This window comes from Pogoniulus pusillus, chromosome 24, assembly GCF_015220805.1.
Source record: "Pogoniulus pusillus isolate bPogPus1 chromosome 24, bPogPus1.pri, whole genome shotgun sequence".
Lineage (NCBI taxonomy): Eukaryota > Metazoa > Chordata > Aves > Piciformes > Lybiidae > Pogoniulus > Pogoniulus pusillus.
The window spans coordinates 2,172,350-2,196,492 of NC_087287.1; the positions used below are offsets into that span (position 1 = coordinate 2,172,350).

The 24,143-nt window shown below is 46.1% G+C and overlaps 1 protein-coding gene across 8 annotated transcripts in view; it reads left to right on the top strand.

The window, feature by feature from the left end:
- The window catches only part of NELL1 (neural EGFL like 1), a 322,104-nt gene that overhangs the window by 41,757 nt on the left and 256,204 nt on the right, over positions 1–24,143 (top strand). For all 8 annotated transcript variants that reach the window (XM_064163058.1, XM_064163057.1, XM_064163059.1 and 5 more), the window contains exons 4-7: positions 632–802; positions 15,390–15,486; positions 22,529–22,601; positions 22,845–22,927. In XM_064163058.1, coding sequence (XP_064019128.1) covers positions 632–802; positions 15,390–15,486; positions 22,529–22,601; positions 22,845–22,927 — 424 coding nt within the window. The remainder of the gene's footprint in view (positions 1–631; positions 803–15,389; positions 15,487–22,528; positions 22,602–22,844; positions 22,928–24,143) is intronic.

A 24,143-nucleotide genomic window follows, 5' to 3' on the forward strand; every position in this document is an offset into this window, starting at 1 on the left:
TTCCCTTATGAAGCTGCACATTTACAGCTCTAACAACAGAAGTCAGGAGTGGAGCGTGATTACATTTAGGGGAGTCATCAGAGTAATCAGGGTTTTAAGGAGTGGATTTTCAAATAGTAAATAAAGAGTAATCAGATGTTTAAAAAGCAGACTTTGAAATAGTAAATAAAAATGTAATGATTGCCTGTTGTTTCCTTGACTTAATGGCCTGTAGGCTGTTCATTGGTAAGGATATGTGCAGGTCTTTACTTGTGCATTTCCTGCAAATCCTGTGCTTATCCAGAACGTTTTGGTGACTAGAGCAGAGCAGAGATCATTTTCTCGTGAGTTGATCCTGTTCTGTGGGTAAAAAGAGGACTTCAATTTCCAGCACTGTCAAATGGTGTTTTGAGTGTGAGCTGGTTTTGTGTAATTGGTGTTGCAGTTTTTGTAGTGCACTGAATGTATGGTCTTGATCTCTGCCTCTTCTATCGAAACCAACTAGTAGCTAATCCTTGCTGAGCATCCTCTTTAGGTTGTGACCTTCCATGCAGTGCTTGGTTAGAGAAGCTTATGAATTAAGAAAGAAGTGACAGAAGCAATGGGTAAACCAAAACATGGAACTGATTGTTCTTCTTGTTTTAAATCCCAGCTATTTTGAACTGGAGAGCAGTGGCCTGCGGGATGAGATAAGATATCACTACAGGTTTAATGGGAAGTCGAGAACGGAGGTGTTCCCCTACCGGCTGGCCGATGGGCAGTGGCATAAGATAGCTGTGTCCCTTAGTGCATCCCACCTTCTGCTCCACGTGGACTGCAACAGGTAAGAAAATACCTTCAGTGATGTGGGGGTTTTTAAAAGACACTCTGTACTTACAGCAATAAAACTGGGGAAGGGCAGTCTTGGGAAAATCTCTGGTTAAAAAAAGCACAGCAAAGTGCCACGGGGCGAGGAAAAGGAAACGAAGAATTAAAATGCAGTGATTCATTGTGGTTATGAACCAACGTGGAAAAGGCTGATTGCTGGCTGGGGAGCAGGAAAAGCATCTTTGCAGTTTAGGCGCTGCCTGATGTTAGGTTTGGCTGTGATTGCGTTTAAGTGTGATAGATTGGTGTGCAGTCTGCTCTGTTGTGAACTGCCGCACTCAGCGTACCTGAAAACTTGAAGAATAGATAGGCATGTCAGAGGCATTTTAATTTGATTTCACTTAATCAAGCAAGGCACTTTTTAATGAATAGTTTTATTTACCTTTTAATTTATTTTTTTTCCTGCTGTCCCACCTGGAAGCTTCTGAGAAACCTGGAAGATTCTTTTGGCATGTCTAAAAGTGATGCTTTTTGTTTTCTGGACATTCTGTCTGCCGTTGAGCTTTTGTTTTCCCTTTGAAAGCTGTGCAGACTGCAAGGTGGCAGATTGTCAGGATTTCAAGGAATAAAGCCCAGCAAACCCAGAACCCCTCTTCCCTAGAACCCCTCTTCCCCAGGAACTCTATCTCCCAATGTATTGAAGACTTAAGCTTTTGTGAGCTTGGTGGTTGATGAGGAAACTCAGAACACCTGAGACTGGGACCTCCAAAATAGTCTTTAGGACTGAAGGAAATGCTCCCCTGCTTTTGTGTGCATCCATGTGTTTAATAGTGCTGAGAAAAGAGTGAGGGAATAGCACAAATTGAAGAGGTGGTAGGTAGGTGCTGTGTCAAAATGTATTTATTGACAAGTTATTAAAGAAATGTATGTCCCAAATTGTTCTCAGTGTGCCTAATCTGGGGAATGTAAGCTTGAGAGCTTGCTTTATGTTTTTACTGTTTAATTGCTCAGCAGCCATATTGCTCCAGAGGTACTCACCTGTTCTGACAGTATCAGTATTACTTTTTACTTCAGCTCTGTCTGCAGGCATAAAAGGGAGGAAGGCACTTTGCTGGATAAAAATAAAATGAATGCTTTCCAGTGGGAAAAAAAGTGCTGGAGTGCCTTTTACTATGAGTACATCCTGTGGATTTGATGGATACTCTTTGGCTGTTTGATGGAGGGGGGCTGGTAAGAGTGTAAGAGAATAGATTAACAACTGGAGCAGGCTAGGAAGCAGTCTCCAACTGCAAAAACATGTCGTCTGCTTCTGTTATGTTTCTCCTGATAGAACAGTGCTTTAGGGAATAAAAAATACATGAGCAGTGAGAACTTCTTAATTGGGAAAATAAATAAATTAAAGCAACACAATCCAAAGATGGGAACAGGAGACCTCCAAATCCTTATAAATAAGAGATTCTGGCTGCCAACCTGAGGTTAGCTCCACAAAGTCCTGTGTCTTCAATTAAAAGGTAATAGATTTGAAGAAAGCGAAGGGGTGCATTTAAAAGAGGGTTTCACTGCTTTACTTACTGTAAACCACTTGCTCTTGAGAGAGAAGGTGTCGTGGTGGTAGTGTTGTGCAGCTAGGTGGTTTACTCTCAGCGTTTGAGTATGATTTGGTGACCTAGATTGCTTCTCTGCTCTTGAAGCTGAAGCAGAAAGCTGTCAGAGTGATGCTTACTTGGGTAATTGTGCGTTATAGGTGCACCCAACTTTAGAGCTGTGGTGGTGTGTGTTGGAAGTTAATTTTCACCTGCCCATTGTCCCTTTTTGTTTGACAGGGAGGCTATAAACTTCTTAGCCTAAGAGGGATCTCCAGCTGGCATGTCGTGGCAGCTGCTGTCAGGCCTGTATCATTACAGTTATTGTAGTTAAGCTGGAAGGAAATGTTCAAGATGCACTCAGCATTACTTGAGGAAAGTTGGGTGCTTTTAAAAGGAGCTTTTTAGTAGCCAGGGATTTTCATGGAGTGGCTAATGCACCGGCAGAAGGGCAGGTTGGATGTGAGTGAAGACTGAATGCTGGTGTATCTTAGCTGATGCATCTTAACCCAGACTCTAATTATGATGAGTTTATTTTTGTCCTAGATAAGCCAGTTGAGCTTTTTTTGGTGTAGTGCATGGATAGAACTGGGAGAAGGCCATGAGTGTTTATAAAGGTGCTGGGGAAGTACTATAGAAAGAAATGGTAACAAACCTGCTCTGTGTCTCTCTCTCTTGGATCCTTTGACCGCTCCTAGAAGGCAGCAACCGCTCACAGTCAGTACAAGGACCTGGGGCACTGTGCTGCAGCAGAAGCTCCTATAGCTGCTGCTCAGATTGGAGCCTGCATTAGCTGCTTCTTCCAGGAGTTAATCCTGCTGATGGCAGTTACTGAAGAGTCAGCCTTCAGGGGTTCAATAAGGAGTCTTGATCAGGACCTTGTGGCAGTCTGCTGAGTTTTAGGGATCTTTGCAGTCAGAGTTCAGTGGCTGCAAAGCCAAACTTCCACTGAGCATTGACTTCACAGTGGTTTTGCTGCTCACCCAAATCAAAAGTGGGAACTTGTGGTGCTTTCTGGTGAGTTGCAAGTGTGGATAGAAAGGTGATGACTTCAGCAGGGCAGGAGCAATGCATAATGCTTTACCATTGGTATCTTGCATTCATATTTCCTTGCTATGGGTGTGCCAGAGGGAGAGGATGGCTAGTGGTAGAGAAAATGATCTTAAATCAAGACTAGCAAGTCTCAATTAAAATGTGTAAATAGGTGTGTTAGTTCATCTCAGGTTTTTTTACTTTGGGTCAATATAAGGTAGACTGTTTGGGTTTTTTTTAATGTTAAAGCAATAAGCCCTTAAATTCCAATGCTTGCTTACAAGAGCAGCCTGGGAAAATGTAGCCTGCACAGTTTGAACTGTGTCTGAGTATTTGTTTCCTCAGGGTGATTTCAGGGGAAATCTCCTATAACTTGGGTCTATTTTCTTTCCATTTGTTGGAGTGTTGATGGGATCATACAGGCAGAGAGGTGATCATAGTAATTTGAGAATCAACCAGATAGAGCAAATGTTTGGAGGTGATTTTTTTTCTCCCTTTTCAGATTATAAAAACAATTATGTTCCTTCAGACAGGCAGATGAACTGAGATCCAAACCATAAATGAACTCTTCCATTTCAAGTGGTTATAGCTAAATTCTGGTGTTAAGAACTGGAAGTCACACAGGGTAATACTGGAGCTGGATTGGAAAATGGTAGTATAATTTTAGTTAAATACTTCTATAAAAGCATTGGACCTTTGCCACTGAGCAGATTGAAACCTCTCTGATCTGCTCAGAAGCTGACTTGAGATCTGAATCTCCATGTAGCAAATAGAACAGAGATTTTCCAAATGATCTGAGACCTCCTGTGTGCTGTTCAGGTGTAAGAGGGAAACTGAGCAAACAGGACTGGGAGTGCTGAAGTCTGTGAAACCAGCCCAGAGTTTTGTGAAAAGCAGTTTAGCACTTGAGGAGTCTATCTTGGACCACTTAGAACAGCAGTAATTCCCCAGAGGTAATTCTTTTAAGAAATGGAATGTTGTCAAAATCCTCAAGTTATCTTGAAGGGAGGTGGAGACTGCTTGAGTGCAGTTATTGCTACTCGAAATCTGACAGTCCCAGTGATGGGACCACTCAGTGACATGTAAACTGGTAGCACTCCCAACACAGGGCAGTGGTGCAGCAGCAGCTGTGTTTGTTCCTCAGGGGTGGGGAACTGGAGGCTCAGCATTGGAGAAGGGCTGGAAACCCTGTGAGAGTGGCTGTGGTGGCTCAAGGGTGTTAGATGGTGGCACAGATCTTGTAGTGCCCTCTCTCCCTTCAAGTATCATAGAATGCATTGAGTTGGAAAAGACCTTTAAAGGTCATCTGGTCCAGCCTCCCTGCAGTAGCAGGGACGTCCCCTACTAGATCAGGTTGCTCAGACCCCCATTAAGCCTGAACTTCAACATCTCCACCCCTGTGGGCAATCTGTTCCAGCGTTCCACCACCCCCATGGTAAAGAACTTGCTAACATCCAATCTAAATCTACCCTGCTCTGGTTTAAAGCCGTTGCCCCTTGTCCTGTCACAACACACCTTCCCCAGCTTTCTTGTCAGAGGAGCAGTGAGGTGAAAGCTGATAGTCTGGTCCTTAGCAGAGGAGTAGCATAGCATGCAAATTCCAGTCCCAGCAGTCATTTTCATATCTGAGACCAGTCACCGATAAAAGAATCAACTGCATCCCTTAATTGAGCTGCAGTTTTAATGGCATTCCCTCTGCCTGTCACAAGTGAGAACAAATCACTAGCTCTGTGTCAGCTAATGCAACTAGGACTGCCTCAGCCCGGGCTGAGTGTTTCTGTGTCAAACCAGCCACTTACCTGAGACCTGACGCGAGGATCCCTGGGGTGAAATCCTGGCCCCAGTGAAGTCTGCAGCGAGAACTCTCGTTGACTTCAGCTAAGCCATGCTTTCACCTCCTGAGTTGTGTCAGCTGTTGTGAGAAATGAGCTCTAGACCAGAGTGCTGTCCCTGGAGAGTGCTTTCCTGTCTGTCTGCTTGGCAGTTTCCATCAAAACTTAATTTTAGAAGCAGTATAATGGCCTGCTCTATGTTTACTGTATGTTTCATACACCTCCTCTGTCATGGCCAATTAGTTATTATGGAGAGAGTGCAGTGCTATCTTTCAAAGCACCAAGGCTAAACCAGGCAGTTGAAAACTACCTTGGGAAAATGGAGATGTGGGTTATCCAATGAACCTGCAGTAAGAACTGAGGAGCAGGGAATGAGCCTGCCCTCCTCGGGGTTACAGGGACAGTGGCTAATGGGGAGGAGGAGTGGCAGCTCCAGGGAGAGCCACTGCATAGTGCTGAGACAGCAGTAATGGCAGCACTCAGGTGGGACTGAGGCAGCCAAGGCAGGATGCTAACAAGTGAAGTCTGTAGCCCTCAGCCTGCAGTTATCTTCTGCCCTAAAGGGAAAGAGAATCGTTGAATCAACTTGGTTGGAAGAGAGCTCCAAGCTCATCCAGTCCAACCTAGCACCCAGCCCTCGACAATCAACCAGACCATGGCACTAAGTGCCCCATCCAGGCGTTGCTTCAACACCTCCAGGGTTGATGACTCCACCACCTCCCTGGGCAGCCCATTCCAATGCCAATCACTCTCTCTCTGAAGAACGTTGTCCTAACATCAAGCCTAGACCTCCCTTGGCACAGCTTGAGACTGAGTCCCCTTGTTCTATTGCTGGTTGCCTGGGAGTAGAGACCAACCCCACCTGGCTACAGCCTCCCTTCAAGTAATTGTAGACAGCAATGAACCTCTGAACTTCCTCTTTTCCAGGCTTCACAACCTCAGATCCCTCAGCCTATAGGCTATTTTATGACTATACACAAATAATACAGTGATGGCAGCAACCCCTTGCTCAGATAATCCTGTAAGGCAATCAGCTTCTCAGCAGATGGGTGTTTGGAGCAAGGGGCAGGAGCTGTTTAGTAGAAAGGGTGCTTGTGGTTGGCTTCCTTTTAGTTTTTTGTAGCAGTGCAGAACACAGTGGAATCAAATGTTTTACTACACTAGGTAAAGTCACTCTGGGGCTGAGAGTAGGACGAGACAGATGAGAGGAAGGCTGCATGTGTTATGTGTGGAAGGGCTGCATCTGAGCTGAAAGCTTACTGTGCTTCAGGCTCTGCTGTGATTGCCAGTTGCAAGGACCTGCATGCTACAGAGCTGGGGCCAGGGGCTGGCATGTCCTGGTGTAATGCAGGTAGATAGAATAGAGGGAAAGTTTCAGCACTGCCACTTCTCACCCAAGAAATGCTTTGTGACAAGCAGCAGCAGTTTTAGCTCTTTCTTTGGGTAGAGCTTTATTTTGGTGCTAACTGTGCAGCCAGACCTGAAGCACCCAGTGCTGCTTGGGGCTGCTATGATGTGCATTTTTGCCCTCTTGTTTTCTGATGCCAGGTAAGCTTATTTGTTTGCTACCTGTTTCACAGATCCTTTAATGCAGCTTTCTAAATTTCATGTCCATCTCACTCTAAGGGCTTCTTTGTGTTTAATTTGCATGGGAAGAGCCTTTCTTCTTTTACACCTCGGAAGAACCCATTGAATTAATGTATCCCTTTTATTTCTGGCATCTGTTTTTAATTGCTTAGTCTTAGTTTACTGATCTTTGGCCTCTGGGATGTAGTCTGAATGTTTGATTCAATTGAGGTGGGCTTTTGGTGTGATGGTTGGTAACAAATGAATGTGCTGTGCTTTTAGCTTTTAAGAGGGAGGCTTTATTCAGTGTTGTAGTTTAGCAACAGCTTCAGTGTTTGCTGAGGTTAAAGGTGTCTTTTAGTGACTCCCAGATTTTTGCCATTGGTTTCACTTCTGAGTGGATTTGACTCTTTGTCTGCAGTTGGTGCTTGTGTGCACCATAAAAAGCCTGCTGCTGCATGTGTTTTATGCTCAGGTATTTGGGCAGTGATAGTTGTTCACAAGTGGTAAAAAGAGATGCCAAAATGCCAGGAACATGTCCAGAGAAGGGCAACAAAGCTGGTGAGAGGTCTGGAGCACAGCCCTGTGAGGAGAGGCTGAGGGAGCTGGGGGTGTGCAGCCTGGAGAAGAGGAGGCTCAGGGCAGAGCTCATTGCTGTCTACAACTACCTGAACGGCAGTTGTAGCCAGGTGGGGTTGGGCTCTACTGCCAGGCAACCAGCAACAGAAGAAGAGGACCCAGTCTCAAGCTGTGCCAGGGGAAGTATGAGCTGGATGTTGTTAGGAAGTTGTTGTCAGAGAGAGTGATTGGCATTGGAATGGGCTGCCCAGGGAGGTGGTGGAGTTGCTATCTCTGGAGGTGTTTGAGCAAAGCCTGGCTGAGGCACTTAGTGCCATGGTCTGGTTGATTGGCCAGGGCTGGGTGCTAGGTTGGACTGGGTGAACTTGGAGCTCTCTCTTAACTTTGTTGATTCTATAAAAAGTGATATTTGAGCTATGTAGCTCTCAATTCTATATTGAGACATCTAAAGATAAATACCCATTGTCACAGGAAAATCTAAGAGTTGTGGCTGTAGGTTTTAATGCCAGAAGGCTGTGTTGTAGCTGCCATCTCCTTCAGCACTGAAGAGGAGGAATTCTTTTGGCCCATATGCCACCTTAGGCACTGCTGCAGCCCATTCCAATGCCAATCACTCTCTCTGGCAACAACTTCCTCCTAACATCCAGCCTAGACTTCCCCTGGAACAAGGAGACTGTGTCCCCTTCTTCTGTTGCTGGTTGCCTGGCAAAAGAGACCAACCTCACCTGCCTACAGCCTTCCTTCAGGTAGTTGTAGACAGCAATGAGGTCTGTCCTGAGCCTCCTCTTCTGCAGGCTGCACACCCCCAGCTCCTTCAGCCTCTCCTCATAGGGTTTGTGTTGCAGGCCTCTCACCAGCTTCCTTGCCCTTCTCTGGACACCTTCCAGCACCTCAACATCCTTTTGTTTGTAAAGGAGCTTGAGTTCAACTAAGGATCTGGAGATCCTTAGTTGGAAGGCACTGTACAGACAGAGTTCTGCTCTTCAAGTGGCCAGTGTCATACCATTTAGTAGGTCCAGTTACCTGATCATCTAATCACTACCAGTGACTGATTTTTGTTTAGTACCCAAGAGATGCTGCTAAAATTCACTGATGAGTTTGTAGGAAACTGAAGAGTCTGACGTGGTTTGTAGAGGAAGCCCCACACAGGTAATACCTCTGTGAACTTACCCATATGCAATTTGGGTGTGGGGAATTGAAGCCCTGAAGCTGCCAGTGATGTGTACTCCTCTCACCACCTTTACTTGCACTCATTTTCCTCCTGCTTGTTAGAGGATCATCAGAGGTGATTCGCATTTCTCTCGAATGAAAAGGGAAGAAAAAGAAGAGGTTGCTTACAGGTAGTTTATTTAGATACATTTGTACTTTTTAATTTACATATGGACTTGGAATAATTCAACTGAGAAGCAGAATATATTAACTTTATCTCTGTGATCATGCAGGAAAATCAGTGAAATAGATGACAGAGAGCTTAAAACTCCAAAGCCTTTCGCTTAATGTAAACTGCTACTGGACACTCCCAGCTTTTTCTCCCAGAGCTAAACAGCAACTTTGATTAAATATTTGGCAGTCACTATTGTATATTCGAAATTTAATAACAAAAGGCTTCCCTTAAACCCTGTGATTTTAATCTAAATTGCTTTCCTCTGCTAAGCGATTGCAAACTCCTGTACTGCGACAGAGGAGGGAGCACAAAAAATCAGAGTTTCCCTCAGGAAGATTATTTTACAGTGGAAGTGGAATGAATAATTCAGGTAGAGTTGCTCCAGAAGTGAATGCATGTCAAAGAATGCATCCTATCTGTAAACACCATCAAGAAAATCCAATCCTGCTCTTATTGACATGTTCTCATTGGGAAGCATATAGAAAATGGGTTGGAAGAGGAAACTCTAAGGATATCCTGGTGTTTCGTTTTAAAACCAGTTCTTAATCCCTTCAGAAAGACAAATGCCAATGTTGTGTCTTAAAACTCGAGACAGACAGGATCATCAGTTTCTTTGTGCAGTTGGCAGTCAGGAAATGTGGCAGACAAACTTTGGGGAGCAGCTGATTGTTTTCTTGCCGCGGTCTGTGGAAGGAGATCTGGCATGCACTGTTTCAGATGTGCCAGGGTTTTGCAGCCTCAGCTGGAGATGGCAGCAGTCATAGAATCATAGGGTGGTTTAGGTTGGAAGGGACCTCAAAGGTCATCCATAGGCAGAGATGCCTCCCACTAGAACAGGTCACTCAAGGACTTATCCAATCTGGCCATGAACAACCTCCCTGGGCAACCTGTGCCAGTGTCTCACCACCCTCACTGCAAAGATCTTCTTCCTAACATCCAGTTTGAATCTCCCCTCTGCCAGTTCAAACCCATTCCTCCTCATCCTCCCATTCCCAGACCTCGTCAATAGTCCCTTCCCAGCCCTTCTGGAGCCCCCTTCAGATACTGCAAGGCCACTCCAAGGTCTCCTCCAAGCCTTCTCTTCTCCAGGCTGCAGAGCCCCAACTCTCTCAGCCTGTCCTCAGAGCAGAGCTGCTGCAGCCCTCTGAGCATCTTGGTGGCCTCCTCTGGACTGGCTCCAACACTTCATGACCTTCTTGTGCTGGGGGCTCCAGAGCTGCACCCAGGACTGCAGGTGGGGTGTGAGGAGAGCAGAGCCAAGGGGCAGAATCCCCTCCCTTGCCCTGTGCCCACACTGCTCTTGCTGCAGCCCAGCACAGGGTTGTGTCTGGGCTGCACTCACACTGCAGGCTCCTGTTGAGCTTTTCATCAGCCCAGACCCCCAGGTCCTTTTCCTCAGGGCTGCTCTCAGCCATTCCACACCCAGCCTGGAGTTGTGCTTGGGATTGCACCCACCCAGGTGTAGGACCTTACACTTGGCCTTGCTGAATGTCATGAGGTTGGCCTGGGCACAGCTCTGCACTCTGTCCAGGTCAAGGTGGCCAGTCCTTCTAGCAGTGAGACTGGGAAAAAAGGCTGATGCAAAACCTACCTCTCTCCTCTGGCTTTCTGCTGCAGTAGCTGGGTGTGCTCTTGCAAAGGCACTGCCCTGAGCAGTGCATTATTTCGTGTGGCTTCTCCAGACCCTTCAGTTTATTTAAAGCATCTGAGGATCCAGATGGATACATGCAGAGGCAAATGGTTGCAAGAGATTGTCAGCTTTGAGGGTCAAGTTTTGAATTGCAAAAACCTGTTGTGATGATTCACCCTGGTGTCAGGGTTGCTGTGTGATTATTGGAGGTGCCTTCTGAGAGTGATTCATTTACTGTAAGATGAATCACATCCTAGAAACACTTATGATGTCTCTTCATTAAAGAAGTGACTCTGGAGAACTAGCTCCACTGCAGATGTAAACTTTTGAGGCATTGAATTGGGTGTAGTGAGTTCACCACCTTGTCACTATGTGGACATTTACAGATTTCACAGTCAATATGGCAGCAACATCAGGAACCAAAAAGCCAAAGTTCTTGGACTGATAGAGGCCAGGGACTGAGAATTGAGATTCCTCAGCCACAAGAATATTTAACCTGCAGCTATTTGGTTCTTAATTGTACTGCTGGTAGCTCAGTCTGGCTGGCTCCTATCTAGCCTATTAATTTGAGGAGGCATTGCTCTGATTTTTAGTAACCAGCTCATATTTTAGACCTGAGCAAAGCTGAAGGTGTTCTGATTTGGTGTGCTGCTTTCTTGCAACAGCTGCAGCTGGAGTGTGTTTTCTTGTTGAGGTTTGTCTGCAGCTGCATCTCCTGATCAGTCCACGCTGGCTGATGTGAGCAGACACAAAGTTTATTTTCCTGTTCTGCTAAATATTTCAGCTCCTTCCAAAACACTTCTGACATGGCAAATACTGTATGTAGGAAGTAGAGCTGTATCCCCACAGAAGTGGAAATCCTCTTCAGGTCTGAAATTGACTTGTAAGGTATCTTAATCACTGCGAGCCACAGTTCCATGCAATGGTTTTTTTTTCCATGGGGAATGTGCCCCAGTGAATGAGGCAGGTAAGCCTAGTGGTGTCTAGCCTAGTGGCTTAGACTTTGGGCAGTGACCCTCCCTGACTCAGTCTTTGTGAGTTTTGGTTAGTGAGTCTTGCTGTGATTCAGTTTCCACACGTGTAAAATTAGAGCATTTCCCTCTTTTGTATCTATTATGTTGATCATGAGAAGAATTTAGAGAGCAATCCTGCAGCACTGTGTCCAGTGTGGGGCTCCCCGGTTTGAGAGAGACAAGGACCTGCTGCAGTGAGTCTAATGGACAGGCACAGGGATGATTAGGGGTCTTGAGCATCTTCCCTATAAAGAGAGACTGAGAGCCCTGGGGCTGTTTAGTCTGGAGAAGAGAAGGCTGAGAGGGGATCTGATCAGTGCCTATACATATCTGAGGGGTGAGTGTCAAGTGCCTGGGGCCAATCTCTTTTAGGTGGTGCACAGTAATTAGACAAGGAACAATGCATACAAATTTGAACATAGAAGGTTTCACCTCACCATGAGAAGAAACTTCTTCACAGTGAGGGTGATGGAGCCCTGGTGCAGTCTGCCCAGAGAGGTTGTGGAGTCTCCTTCTCTGGAGACTTCCAAAACCCTCCTGGATGTGTTGCTGTTCAGACTACCCTGGGTGATCCTGCTTTTGATGGGGGGGGTTGGACTTGATGATCCCTGGAGGTCCCTTCCAACCTCCATCACTGTGTGATTCTGTGATTTTAGACTGAATGTGTGGAAGGAATCTCTCCTGTCAAACAGAAGTTGATTTCTAGAGAGCTGCTGCTTCTCTGCAGAGAAGTGTGAATGTGATTTGGCATGCAAATATTTCAGATGTGCTTCCTCTCAGGAACCTACTAATTACTTTATAGATTTTTCTGGGGTTTTTTTGGTTCATTATGTCACAGATGCCTGTTTGCAATGTGTCCTTCAGAAAGGTGCTTCTGAGGATTGCATAAGAGTCCTCAATAAACCAAAGTGTGCAGATAGAGCAGAGACACAGAGACAAACCACAAGGATATTGTGGGTCTTTGTCAGTGAGCAGTTAGCAGGAGCTGTTCTTACTGTGTTTAGCTAAATGGATCAGTGGTTAGTGAATGTGGCTCTATTACTCCAGCTTTATGGTTTAGCTTCTTTGAAATATGTCAGCCCAAAGTAGGAGCAAATGAAGTTTTCTCTTGGAAAGGGAGTGCAGTAGTCATAAATCTGAATGTCTTAAGTATGAAGCAGAGCTTCCATTAACCTGGAGCCCTGGCCCTCCTCATGCTGGAGGGGCTGTTCAGTCTGCAGTATTTTTAGACACCACAGGTCCCTGGAGTCCTCTTTCTGAGCATTCTTGTTCGTGTGAAGTGTGTTGCACATTTCTCTGTGTGGGTATCAAAGCCAAATGGATTGGAAACTGATCTCCAAGGAGCTCTAGACCTGCATTTCATAAACTGGAAGTGTAGTAGGTGTAATTTAGCTATTCATATGCCAGACACAAAGTATTGGTCAAGCATGGATAAAGCCACAGAAGATGACATACCTCAGCCCAAAAAACCAAGCAGGGGAGTGAGAATGATGTGGAAGCTTAATGTAGCTGTTAAAAAAAGAAGCATCCTTTTGTGGCTATTGAGCAACTGCACTTTTTGAACATGAAACACACCTCTCTCCTTCCCAAAGAAAACCAGGGTAGGAAGGGGAGCAGGCTAAGGGTTTTTCCCACTTCACAAGCAACAGTTGTAAGAGAGATTCACCTTTAAGTAGTAACTTTGCTCATTACGTTTCAAGATGTGTTTGTTACAAACTGTCTGCACTTTGTGGGTTCCTCTAAGTGTGGAAAGCTCCTGGAAAACCACATGAATAATCAGTAGTAGTTGATGTGTTTGTAAGTGGCTGAAGCCTTGCTACCAGCTCCTTACACCAGTGTCACCTTAATCTTGTCTGTAGAGTGTGGCTTCAACACCTGTGGAGTCTTGCTCTTTCTCAGAAACCTGCTCTGGGAGCACTGCAAGGGAATGCCAGGGATGCTTCCCAGGAGAATGCTAGGTTAGAACACCATAGAATCAGCCAGGTTGGAAGGGATCTCCAAGCTCATCCAGCCCAACCCAGCACCCAGCCTTGTCCAGTCAGCCAGACCATGGCACTAAGTGCCCCAGCCAGGCTTGGCTTCAACACCTCCAGGGATGGTGACTCCACCACCTCCCTGGGCAGCCCATTCCAATGCCAATCACTCTCTCTGCCAAAAACTTCCTCCTAACATCCAGCCTAGACCTCCCCTGGCACAACTTGAGTCTTTGTCCCCTTGTTCTGTTGCTGCTTGCTTGGCAGAAGAGACCAACCCCACTTGACTACAGTCTTCTTTCAAGTAGTTGTAGAGAGCAGTGAGCTCTGCCCTGAGCCTCCTCTTCTGCAGGCTGCACACCCCCAGCTCCCTCAGCCTCTCCTCACAGGGCTGTGCTCCAGACCCCTCCCCAGCCTTGCTGCCCTTCTCTGGACACATTCCAGCACCTCAACATCTCACGCTTCCCAAGGGAATGCCTTCTCTTGAATCCTAAGCCTGTCACTCCCTGGGCAGATCTATGGAGAAGAACAGCCAGTCCCTTAGATGTATATGGAATAAGGCACAAACTGACCTTTAATTAATTTAAGGCAAATACCTGCTTCAGCAATGTAATTAGAGTAAAGCATGGAGGGAAATGTGGAGAATCTTGAGCAGGTGTTGTAGAACAGCACTTTCTGAGAGGCCTCTGGAAGCAAGGCTGCTACAGCTTTTGGCAGTAGATAGAAAGTTCTTGTTGTCAGACAAGCTGAGCTAAACCACTTTAGCCTGTCTCTGCTGTGTCTTCCTTGCTGGCTGCTGTTGAAATGTCATTTAGTAATGTCAGATTTTGGCTTTGTTTTATATGTAATTGCAGACAGATATTGTAGAGTTCCTTTATAAACTTTAACTAGGCCAGGTAAGTGAAAATCAAATATTCTTCAATACATAGTGTTGCTGAACCTGATCTGCATGGGAATTGTATCTGTTAGCAGAAATGGAGTTCTTTATGGAATACTGACCAGGCTTTTTACAAGATAAGACAGTTTCTGGTGAGGACATTATTAACCTGAATAAAGATGGGCTGTGTATCCAAGGAGAAATTCCTGATGTGGCAGTGCAACTCAGCACTTGTCAATTCTTTCTTCCTTCTTAGTTTGCAGCAGTCCTGCATTTGAGCAGATCTTCAGTTTTAGAATCATGGAATCATCAGGGTTGGAAGGGACCTCAAGGATCATCCAGTTCCAAACCCCTCTGCCATGAACAGGGACACTTTCCATTAGGTCTGGTTGCACAGAGGTGCATTCAACCTGGCCTTAAAGACATCCAGGGTTGGGGTAATGAGAAATAAAGCTGAATCTTAAAACACCTTCCCCCATCCTTTCCTTCTTCCCAGGCTCAACTTCACTCCCAATTTCTCCTCCTCTTCTCCTGAGCAGTTCTGGGCAACAGAAGCTGCAGTCAGCTGATCCTGTATTTTCTCTGCCACTCCTTCCTCTATGTGCTCTGGTCCTGCTCCACTGTGGGGCCTCTCCCATGGGAGACAGTCCTCCATGAACTCCCATGTGAGTCCTTCCCTGTGGGCTGCAGTCCTTCCTGAACTGCCCCAGCGTGGGTGTCATCCATGGGGTGCTATCCTAGTTGGATCTAGCTTGTGACTGCACTTGTTCTCCAGAGTGGGGATTGGAGTTTGAATGGACCACCCCTAGGCTAGGATGGTCTCATTTTATTGCCTTCCTTGCTATGGTGTGTTCTGGCATTGGGTTTGCTGGCAGAGGGCTGCACAGCTGCACAAGAGGAGTTTCAGTTGCATGCAGTCTTCATGTGTTAGAGCTTCTAACACCTTCAAATGTTTTGTAAGCAGACCTTTTAACTATCCATGATGCATTTTGCATTTCAGGAAACTTTGAAAATCTGCTGCTGCTGCTGTTGTTGTTGCTTCTACTTTTTGTTTTTTATCGTTCCCTGCCTTTGACTAGGAGCTCCTCAGAGGACCAGGAGGGATCCAGTAATGGCAATGTATTCCCTTTGCAGGATTTATGAGCGCATCATCGATCCCCCAGAAACTAATTTGACACCTGAAAGCAATTTGTGGCTTGGACAGAGGAACAGGAAACATGGGTTCTTTAAGGTAAGCAGATCTGAAATGCCACTCTAAGGAGGAAATGAATCGACAGTCAGCAAGACAGTTCTCATTAGGTGCCTTCCACTCCTGAAAGCTGCTCTGTGAGTTTCAGTAGGCACTGTGGATTTAGGATTGGAGGCAGATCCACGACTCAGAGAAAAGGATCTCTTCCTGCACGGCAGAGTATCCCAGCCACTGGCTGCAGTGCATGGTGTTTGGAGTTTGGTTTCACTTCCTTCCCTTAGGTTTCATCTACCTGCTGTGCTCAGCCTTTCTGCTCCTGGGGACAGAATGAGACTGTAGGCAGTGCTGGAGTCTGTTCCTGGTTTCACCCTCAAATCTTCCTAAAGCAGCACCTTTGCTGTGGTTTCCTGGCTGGATAGTGATGGTCGTACCCTGGGGAGCCTTTTCCTCTTTGACTTCACATGCAGAATGCACTCAGCCTTATGCTGTTTGCCTTGGGTGACTTCTTGTTTGTCCCTGTCAGCACTGACTACCAGAGCCTGAGATCCTTCCAACAGATCCTGGCTATTGTATGCAGTGTGTTTGCCTTGGTGCAAGCCATTAGATATTTCTGTTCCTGGGGTACCTTCCTTTCTGTTTTTATCAACTGGGTATGTTGCTGAGTGTCTCATCAGGGAGTGAATCATGGGTCCCTGAGTTTTGTTTGTGAGATTCTTTGGCCTTTGGAGCTTCCATTGCTTCCTGACTGCCCAGGCTGAAAGGCTGGCTAGCTGGAAGGGCTCAGGCTGCTCCTACCTGCTAGCTGGGAAACCTGTCTTTTTCCACTTAGGAGACTCCCCAAGACATCATTGTTTAGGCCACTACAGGACTGAGGAACTTTTCAGAGGAAAGAGAATTCAATTAATAACAATGTGTTTCAGATTCAGTTAATGGCAACAGATCACCAAAATTGGCAAAGGCCAGAGAAATGACCTACAACACGCAAAGCCCTCTGCACTATCATAGAATCAGCCAGGTTGGAAGATACCTCCAAGCTCATCCAGTCCAACCTAGCACCCAGCCCTAGCCAGTCAACCAGACCATGGCACTAAGTGCCTCATCCAGGCTTTGCTTCAAGTCCAGGGACAGTGACTCCACCACCTCCCTGGGCAGCCCATTCCAATGCCAATCACTCTCTGGCAAGAGCTTGCTCCTAACATCCAGCCTAGACCTCCCCCGGCACAACTTGAGACTGTGTCCCCTTGTTCTGTTGCTGGTTGCCTGGGAGAAGAGACCAACCCCACCTGGCTACAGCCTCCCTTCAGGTAGTTGTAGAGAGCAATGAGGTCTGCCCTGAGCCTCCTCTTTTCCAGGCTAAACAACCCCAAATATGTTTGTTTCAGCTTTTTTTTGCCCTCTGGTGAGGCTTGTATGTTTCCCTGCTTGAGGCTGTATTGCTGAACCAACCAACCAACAAACTGCCCCAACAAACTCCCCCCCCACCTGAAAATGACTTCTTTGGCTTTGTAAGCAGGCTACAGCAAAGTTTCTGACATCTCCTCGAGTTTTGGATAGCAGGCTTCAGTGCAAGCTGTTTGTCTGTAGTGCAGTGCTAGGCCAACCTGCCTGCCCTCCATGCTGGCATGGATTTGTTTCCAAGGTGATTTACCTCCCACTCCCTTCCCTTTTGTCTTATGAACTGAGAGCTTCACTTGTGTGAGTCGCTGTTTTTCCGAGGCCCTCTGCTCGAAGCGCTCCGATTTCAGCAAGCTGGGAGGATTGATTGGATGCAAAAATGATTTAAGCACAGCAACTAACAGCTCTTAATTGTGAAAGGCAGGCAAAAGCTGGCTCGTACCTGCAAGGCTGGTCCGGGAGCGGCTCAGAGCCTAGGGAGGGTTTCATCCTGCGGCAGCTGAGAGCTGTCACAGCGCAGTGCAATTGATAGCATCGTTTTATTCTACAGCTGCTGGGTTTTTTTTTTACCTCAGCTGCTTCCCATCATTCCCCAGATGGTAAACATATGTTTATAGCTACAGAGGAGAAGAAGAAGTTATACCAGAGTCGCCCATCTTAAAGGCTCCTTTTACGCAGGCAGTCAGAGCCTGGGAACTCTGGGATATTATAGGGCTGCAAATTAATATTTCTCTGCATTAACACTTTGGAAACAGCAGGGTAGCTAATGATATGCTAATGAGCTGACAGCTTTTATTGATCATAATGAAAGCAGACAAGTGCCTGACTTTCCTTTCTGCATGCTTGAATATTTTACTAACTCTCTTCAGGGCAGAAATGTAATTGGTTGTATTTTTTTAATCCTGCTTGAGAGTTTCAACAAAAATCTTACTTTTAAATGCTACTCCGTGGCAAAACTTGGTGTTTTGCCAGTTTGTAAAGAGTGCACATGTCACAGTATCACCAGGGTTGGAAGAGACCTCCCAGATCATCAAGTCCAACCCTTTACCACAGAGCTCAAGGCTAGACCATGGCACCAAGTGCCACGTCCAATCCTGCCTTGAACAGCTCCAGGGACGGCGACTCCACCACCTCCCCGGGCAGCCCATTCCAGTGTCCAATGACTCTCTCAGTGAAGAACTTTCTCCTCACCTCCAGCCTAAATTTCCCCTGGCACAGCCTGAGGCTGTGTCCTCTTGTTCTGGTGCTGGCCACCTGAGAGAAGAGAGCAACCTCCCCCTGGCTACAACCTCCCCTCAGGTAGTTGTAGACATCTCCACATCTCTCCCCATACATTTACATGCTCAGCAGGACCTCCTTTTCTTTTTTTTTTCAGAGCAATTTGTTTCACTGTTTTAGCATATATGAAAAAAAAGCCAACCCAACCAAACTCTCAATGTAAACAGAGATCTGCAGGGAAATAAGAGCTTTAAAAAAGCTTTAGTGTTTTTGCCTGTGTGTTGGAGCCATGACAGTGTGAGTAACAAAAAAGCACTGGGTGTTATTCTGGGGTATCATCTTCATCCTTGCAGGGATGTTTTTGCTTTCATTATAGTCAGTGGGTTGTTGTGTCCCTGCATAGATGAATAGCATTAGAGCACCTTCTTGGCCATGCCTACTGCAGGTCATACTTCAGAAGAGGAAGGGAAGGCTGTGCTATTCCTAAGTCACTGGGGCCAGTTGCTGTTTTTATTTGTGCTTTTGTTCCCCACCTTTTCTTGCAGTGATTATGCCACAAATAGCCCTGCTGTGTCTGTGGCCTTCCTGGGGCATGAAGTGCTCCACTGCATAATCAAAGGGGATTGAAAGTCTCACCCCTTACAACTTGCCTGCTAAGACCAGACCTTTGGCGTTCGGATGAGACAATGATTTTATCACAGCAGTGGTTGGAGAAAATGTGGAGCAGCCTTAAGATAGCTTTGTCTGCTTGCTTTGAAGGGAATCTCCTGAATTGCTTTCTTCAAAAAAATATGTGCTGACCCTTCAGGTTTCTTTGTGTGGCCCCAAACCCAAGATTTCTTTTGGCAGTAGAGAATACAGTTACAATCAGATTAGGAAACCCAAGTAAATGCAGTTGAAAGGAGGAGGAGAGTGATACCAGTCATCCAAGCATCCCTCACTCTAGGAGGGGTCTGATTGCTGTCAAGATCAGAATTATCTGCAAAATTCATTTCGTCGTTGAGAGAACCCTTCCCCCAAAGGCTCCCTCCACAGAGCTGCTGCAGAAACGAGCTTATTAATGCACTGCTGACTAGGTGATTCCTCTGCAAAGATGGTAATTTTTGTATCTGCTGTAGCAGGCTCTATTGATCCTGCTGCTGTGTCTGGGGATTGTGCAGTAGGTGCTTGAGAAGGAGGCTGATATTCTTACTGCACAGCATCGCATGTGTGCTTGAGCCTCTGGAGTTGTTCAGACTGAGGTGAGGTAGATGCGGTGCCAAGGGCAGCTGTTCAGGTGCCTGAGGTGGGGTGTGTGTGCCCTGTGTAGTGGGGCACGGTGCTGGGCAGAGGTGTTGGCGTGGCCTTGCCTAGGCACAGGGTTTTTGAGCACCTCTGCTGATGGTGCCGTGTGGAGCTGTGGCCTGGGCAGCTTGCACAGCTGCGTGGCACAGTTAGCTCCTGGAGAGAGGCAGGTTTAAAAGCGGTGAAACTCATTGGAGGAGATGAAAATGAGGCAGGGAATATCTGAGCCTTTTCACAGAGTGTGGGAGGAGTCCTCCAAAGAGATAAGAGGAGCGCAGTAAGCAGAGCTTTTGTATTGCATCCTCATGGGATGGCCTTGATATTTAGTGCTGCAAGCCTGAATTTAATCTGGGAGTTGGTAATCTGCCTGCGCCGATGAAGGCTCTTCAGGCAAGTGAGCCCTGATGCTGAGCTGAAGCTGCAGTTGTACTTAGCCAGATACCTTATGTCAGCATTAAAGATGATGAGAGAGATGAAGAGAGATGTTGAGGTGCTGGAAGGTGTCCAGAGAAGGGCAACAAAGCTGGTGAAGGGCCTGGAGCATAAACCCTATGAGGAGAGGCTGAGGGAGCTGGAGTTGTTTAGCCTGGAGAAGAGGAGGCTCAGGGGTGATCTTATTACTGTCTGCAACTACCTGAAGGGAGGCTGTAGCCAGGTGAGGGGTGGCCTCTTCTCCCAGGCAACCAGCAATAGAACAAGGGGATACAGACTCAAGTTGTGCTGGGGAAAACATAGGCTGGATGTTAGGAGGAAGTTGTTGGCAGAGAGAGTGATTGGCATTGGAATGGGCTGCCCAGGGAGGTGGTGGAGGCACCGTGCCTGGAGGTCTTCAAGAGAAGACTGGATGAGGCATTTAGTGCCATGGTCTGGTTGATTGGATAGGGCTGGGTGCTAGGTTGGACTGGATGATCTTGGAGGTCTCTTCCAGCCTGGTTGATTCTATGATTCTATGATGTCTGCTTGGGAAAGGAAAGACTGGGAAGGTTTTGACCACTGATGCCTCCCTGTCAGGGCCAAATGCTGATGTCCTTCAAGGACCCATGACTGAAGAAATCCAACCTGTTCTGGTGTGAACCAGGGCCCTGCACTTGCCAGGCTTGCTGTGCATGCCTGCTTCTCCTTCTGGCTGTGGTTTTAGAGAGCTCTTGGCAACTTTGTGCTGAAGGAGGAATAGTCCAAGCTTGCTCATGTGTGATACAATAATTATGGCTGTAATAAGTGCTTGCCTATAATGAAGACTTTCTATTAAAAAGATACATCAGCAAAATTTCTGCTTTTTGAAGGTTCTCTTCTGTAGTTGATTGTATTAATTCTGTTTGGGAGGGTTTATGGACTTTAGGTGTCTGTATTGGTGAATTGGAGTTCACACATTTTCCCATGCTTCCATGTAGCCAGAAATTAAGACCAAAAAATAGCTGTGTTTTCTCTAAGGCAAGCATTTAAATGCAAAAGCCAATTGAGTGGAGGGTCTCTGATGCAGCAAGTCAAGCACATTTAAGTTCAATGTCCACTTGAAGTTCAATGTCCACTTCTGGGAGAGGAAAAAAAAAAGCAGGCTGAGGAAAACATCACTTCTCTCTAGATGATGTCTTATTAGCTGTGCAGTATGGTCTGGAGGTACTTTGTAATCTCATTTACTCTTGGTTGAGCTTTTCACTGGAGAGGCTTAAGCACTGAAATGTATTTTTGTGCCTCACCTAATTTCTCGCTGCTGGCAGAAAGTATGTAAAAGGCTTTCAGGAGGTTCCATTTCCAGTGACAGTAGTGCTTCTTGTTATTGTGATGGTTTCATTATTCTGCTAGATGAAAAGGTTAATAAATGTATATACTGCAAGAAAGACTGTGTGATCTGGTTATGTCTATTAATATTTTGGGTTAATGTTTGATCACGAAGCAGTAAGCAGGCAGCCAGGCTTGCCACGCTGATTGCCTTCTGCTGTTTTAGAGAATGAACACATAAATGTTAAATGCTGCTGTGCTTGCCAGGCTGCAGGGGCTATCTCAGGATTATGTTTTATTTATGGATGAAGTTCAGCTCTTTGAGCGAGGGACTGTGTCCTAAGTCTGCAGAACTCACTCGGTTGCAATTGGGTCGAAAAGCAAAGCACAGCCTGACAAATCAGGAGTTTAATTAGGTAATAACTGCTGTGATTATAAATTTCCTTTCAGGTTAAAGAAATCCTCTGTGTCTAGGAGCAGACAGAGCCGTGTCACAACATCTGATTAACAGCCAGGGCAGGTGTGAAGAGTGGCACTGGAAGTCCCTTGCTTTCCTTTGCTCCTCACCCTTAGTGACCATGGCTTTATTAAAACTAGTGGATCATGCGGAGCAAATGTGTGACACAGTCAGTGATGGAGCAAGAGTCTGTACTGAGCTTTAAGGCTTCAGTGTTTTCTAGGCTGTTTGAAGGTTCTTAGGGTTCTACAGAACACAGGTGTGCAGGGATGTTGGGCAGACTTTCATATCTGCTGCTCCTGGCATGGATATCCTTGCAAGACAGGGACAACAGGAGATGCAGCTGGCGCTGGACCTTTGGTCCTTCCTCTCTTCTGTCCCGCCTGGAGTGATTTCTTGGCCTCATACAACCTGCACAAGCTGGCTCTGACCTCAGAGTCCTCATTTCTGCCAGTCCTGCACAGGGGATCTTTCCATCTGTCAGGGCTAGAGAGAGGATTTAATTCAAACTGATGGCACGATTAGACAAGCTGCCTGTTGAGATACAAAGCCAGTAGGCTCAACTAAACCAAACAACTCAAGTGCAGGCTCTTACTTAGCTCTTGCACTATGTGCTTCTCTGTTCAGAAGGTTTCATTTCCCAGCCTGCTTTGGCTAAATCACTAAAGAGCATTGCTGTGCTTGCTTCTGGTCTTCGCAAAAGTGTGTCATAGGCTTGAGTAATGGATATTATTTCCCTGCCTTTCACCACTTTCAGATGCTTAAGCAGCTTATCTTTGGTGATTGCAAAAGACAAAGCAGTATTATTTCTCTGCTTTATGAAAATGAATATCCAAACAGACAGACAGGGAGATAGGAAGAGTCCTGTTCTGGCCAGATGCAGCTTTCCTCCTGCCAAGAGCGAGCAGGTCAGGTTTTGTACCCGCTTCAGAAGCGACCTGTGAAGCAGCACAGTGGGATCTGAGTGAGAGCTTGCACTCTGTGTTACCTGATTTCTCTTCTTTTGCCAAGGGTGTCATCCAAGATGTGAAAGTCATCTTTATCCCTAATGGCTACATAACGCAGTGCCCTAACCTGAATCGCAGTAAGTAGCAATTTCTTTATCCTCTCTTTTAGATCCCTCCCCATAAAAATGACTTTGTTTTAAAAAGACTCTTTCCAGGCTTGTTGTTTTTGCATGTGCTGACTTCCAGAAGGCAGTAATTCTGTGCAAACAGAGAGCATTTTAGGTTCAGACAAATCAAATCTGATATACTGTGGCTTATTTATGGGTTGTTGTGTCTTTCCTTCTCTCCCTCCCTATGTCTTTTCCTGTTCCTTTATTGAGCGTGCCCAACCTGCAGTGATTTCTTAAGTCTGGTGCAAGGAATCATGGATTTGCAAGAACTCCTGGCAAAGATGACTGCAAAAGTAGGTACCTAAGCTTCTTTGTTGGTTGTCCATTTCTTTCTGTGCTAAGACCATCATGGGAGTATTTTCATGGTAGGGCCATTTTTCCCCTCCATCTGCCAGTAGCCATCTCTGCAGTGGACTTATGGGTACAGCTTCATGGATGTGACTCGAGCCTTATGCAGATTCTCTTGTCTGCCTTTGTTACTGGCAAGGTAGTGACAAAATGCCCAGGGTCTGATGTTTGTCTAAGAAGCCTTAGCATGATTTCCCTCCTCGTGCTGAGGGAGAAGTGCAGAAGCAAAGGAGTGAAATCCTTCAACAACTTCCTCGCCATGTGATGCTGTCAGAGGATGTGTGTTTGCCTATGGGAAGTCCTGAGAAGTTTTCAGGAATGGTGTGGCCTTCTTTCTGGGAGCTGAAATGCCCTAGTGGGATTTTTGGGATTTTCTCTGGGTTCTGCTCCCACACATCTCCACAGTGTGCTCACCAACACTGCGGTGAAGTTCTGGGGTAAGGATGTCTTAGAGGTGACTGAATCCCTGTTGTATGTTAAAAGGCAATCTGTGAGCACTTTTTGAGGTTCACATTGGTGAACCATCTGGTTTGTGGTAAAAGACAATTAATTGTCTCATCTGGAACAGCACTTAGGTGCTAATTACTTACAGATTGAAGTGTAACTGCTACCAACCTGTAGGTGCCTTCAATCTCAGTGTAGTTACTGAGCAGGAGTTTCGAAAGGAAGATTTGCATAGTGACTCTGCTAGTATAAAAGCCTTACACTGCTCCTGTGCTGCCTTTGGGTGTTCTTTTCCTTCCTAATAGGGAAGAGGAAGCTCTGCTTTTGGAGTGTGCCCGTTGTTCCCACAGTCCACTCACTCAGCTGACGAGCTGTGGGCAGACCGACTCCGCATGCAAAATGTGAAGCTTTTAGTTCAGTTTGTTGCTTGCTCTGTGAAAGAGAGGCAATTATTTTGAGCCCTGCTGGTGGTATGAGCGAGTCCCAATTATGCACTGTACTGAGTAACTTTGCTTTCTCTGCTGTTAATTATATTTTTGCTTGCAAGTACTTTATGAGGGGAAGCAAATAACACAGTATTTGTGCTGCAGAGACTCTGTGCTTCCATGAAGCAGTGCTGGGATAATCTTTCCTTGCTCGTTTCTTTTCTGTTACAGCAGTGCACTGCCTGTTTGGCTGCAGCTGTTAGAGGAATGCTCTTGTCCAGGAAAAATGCAT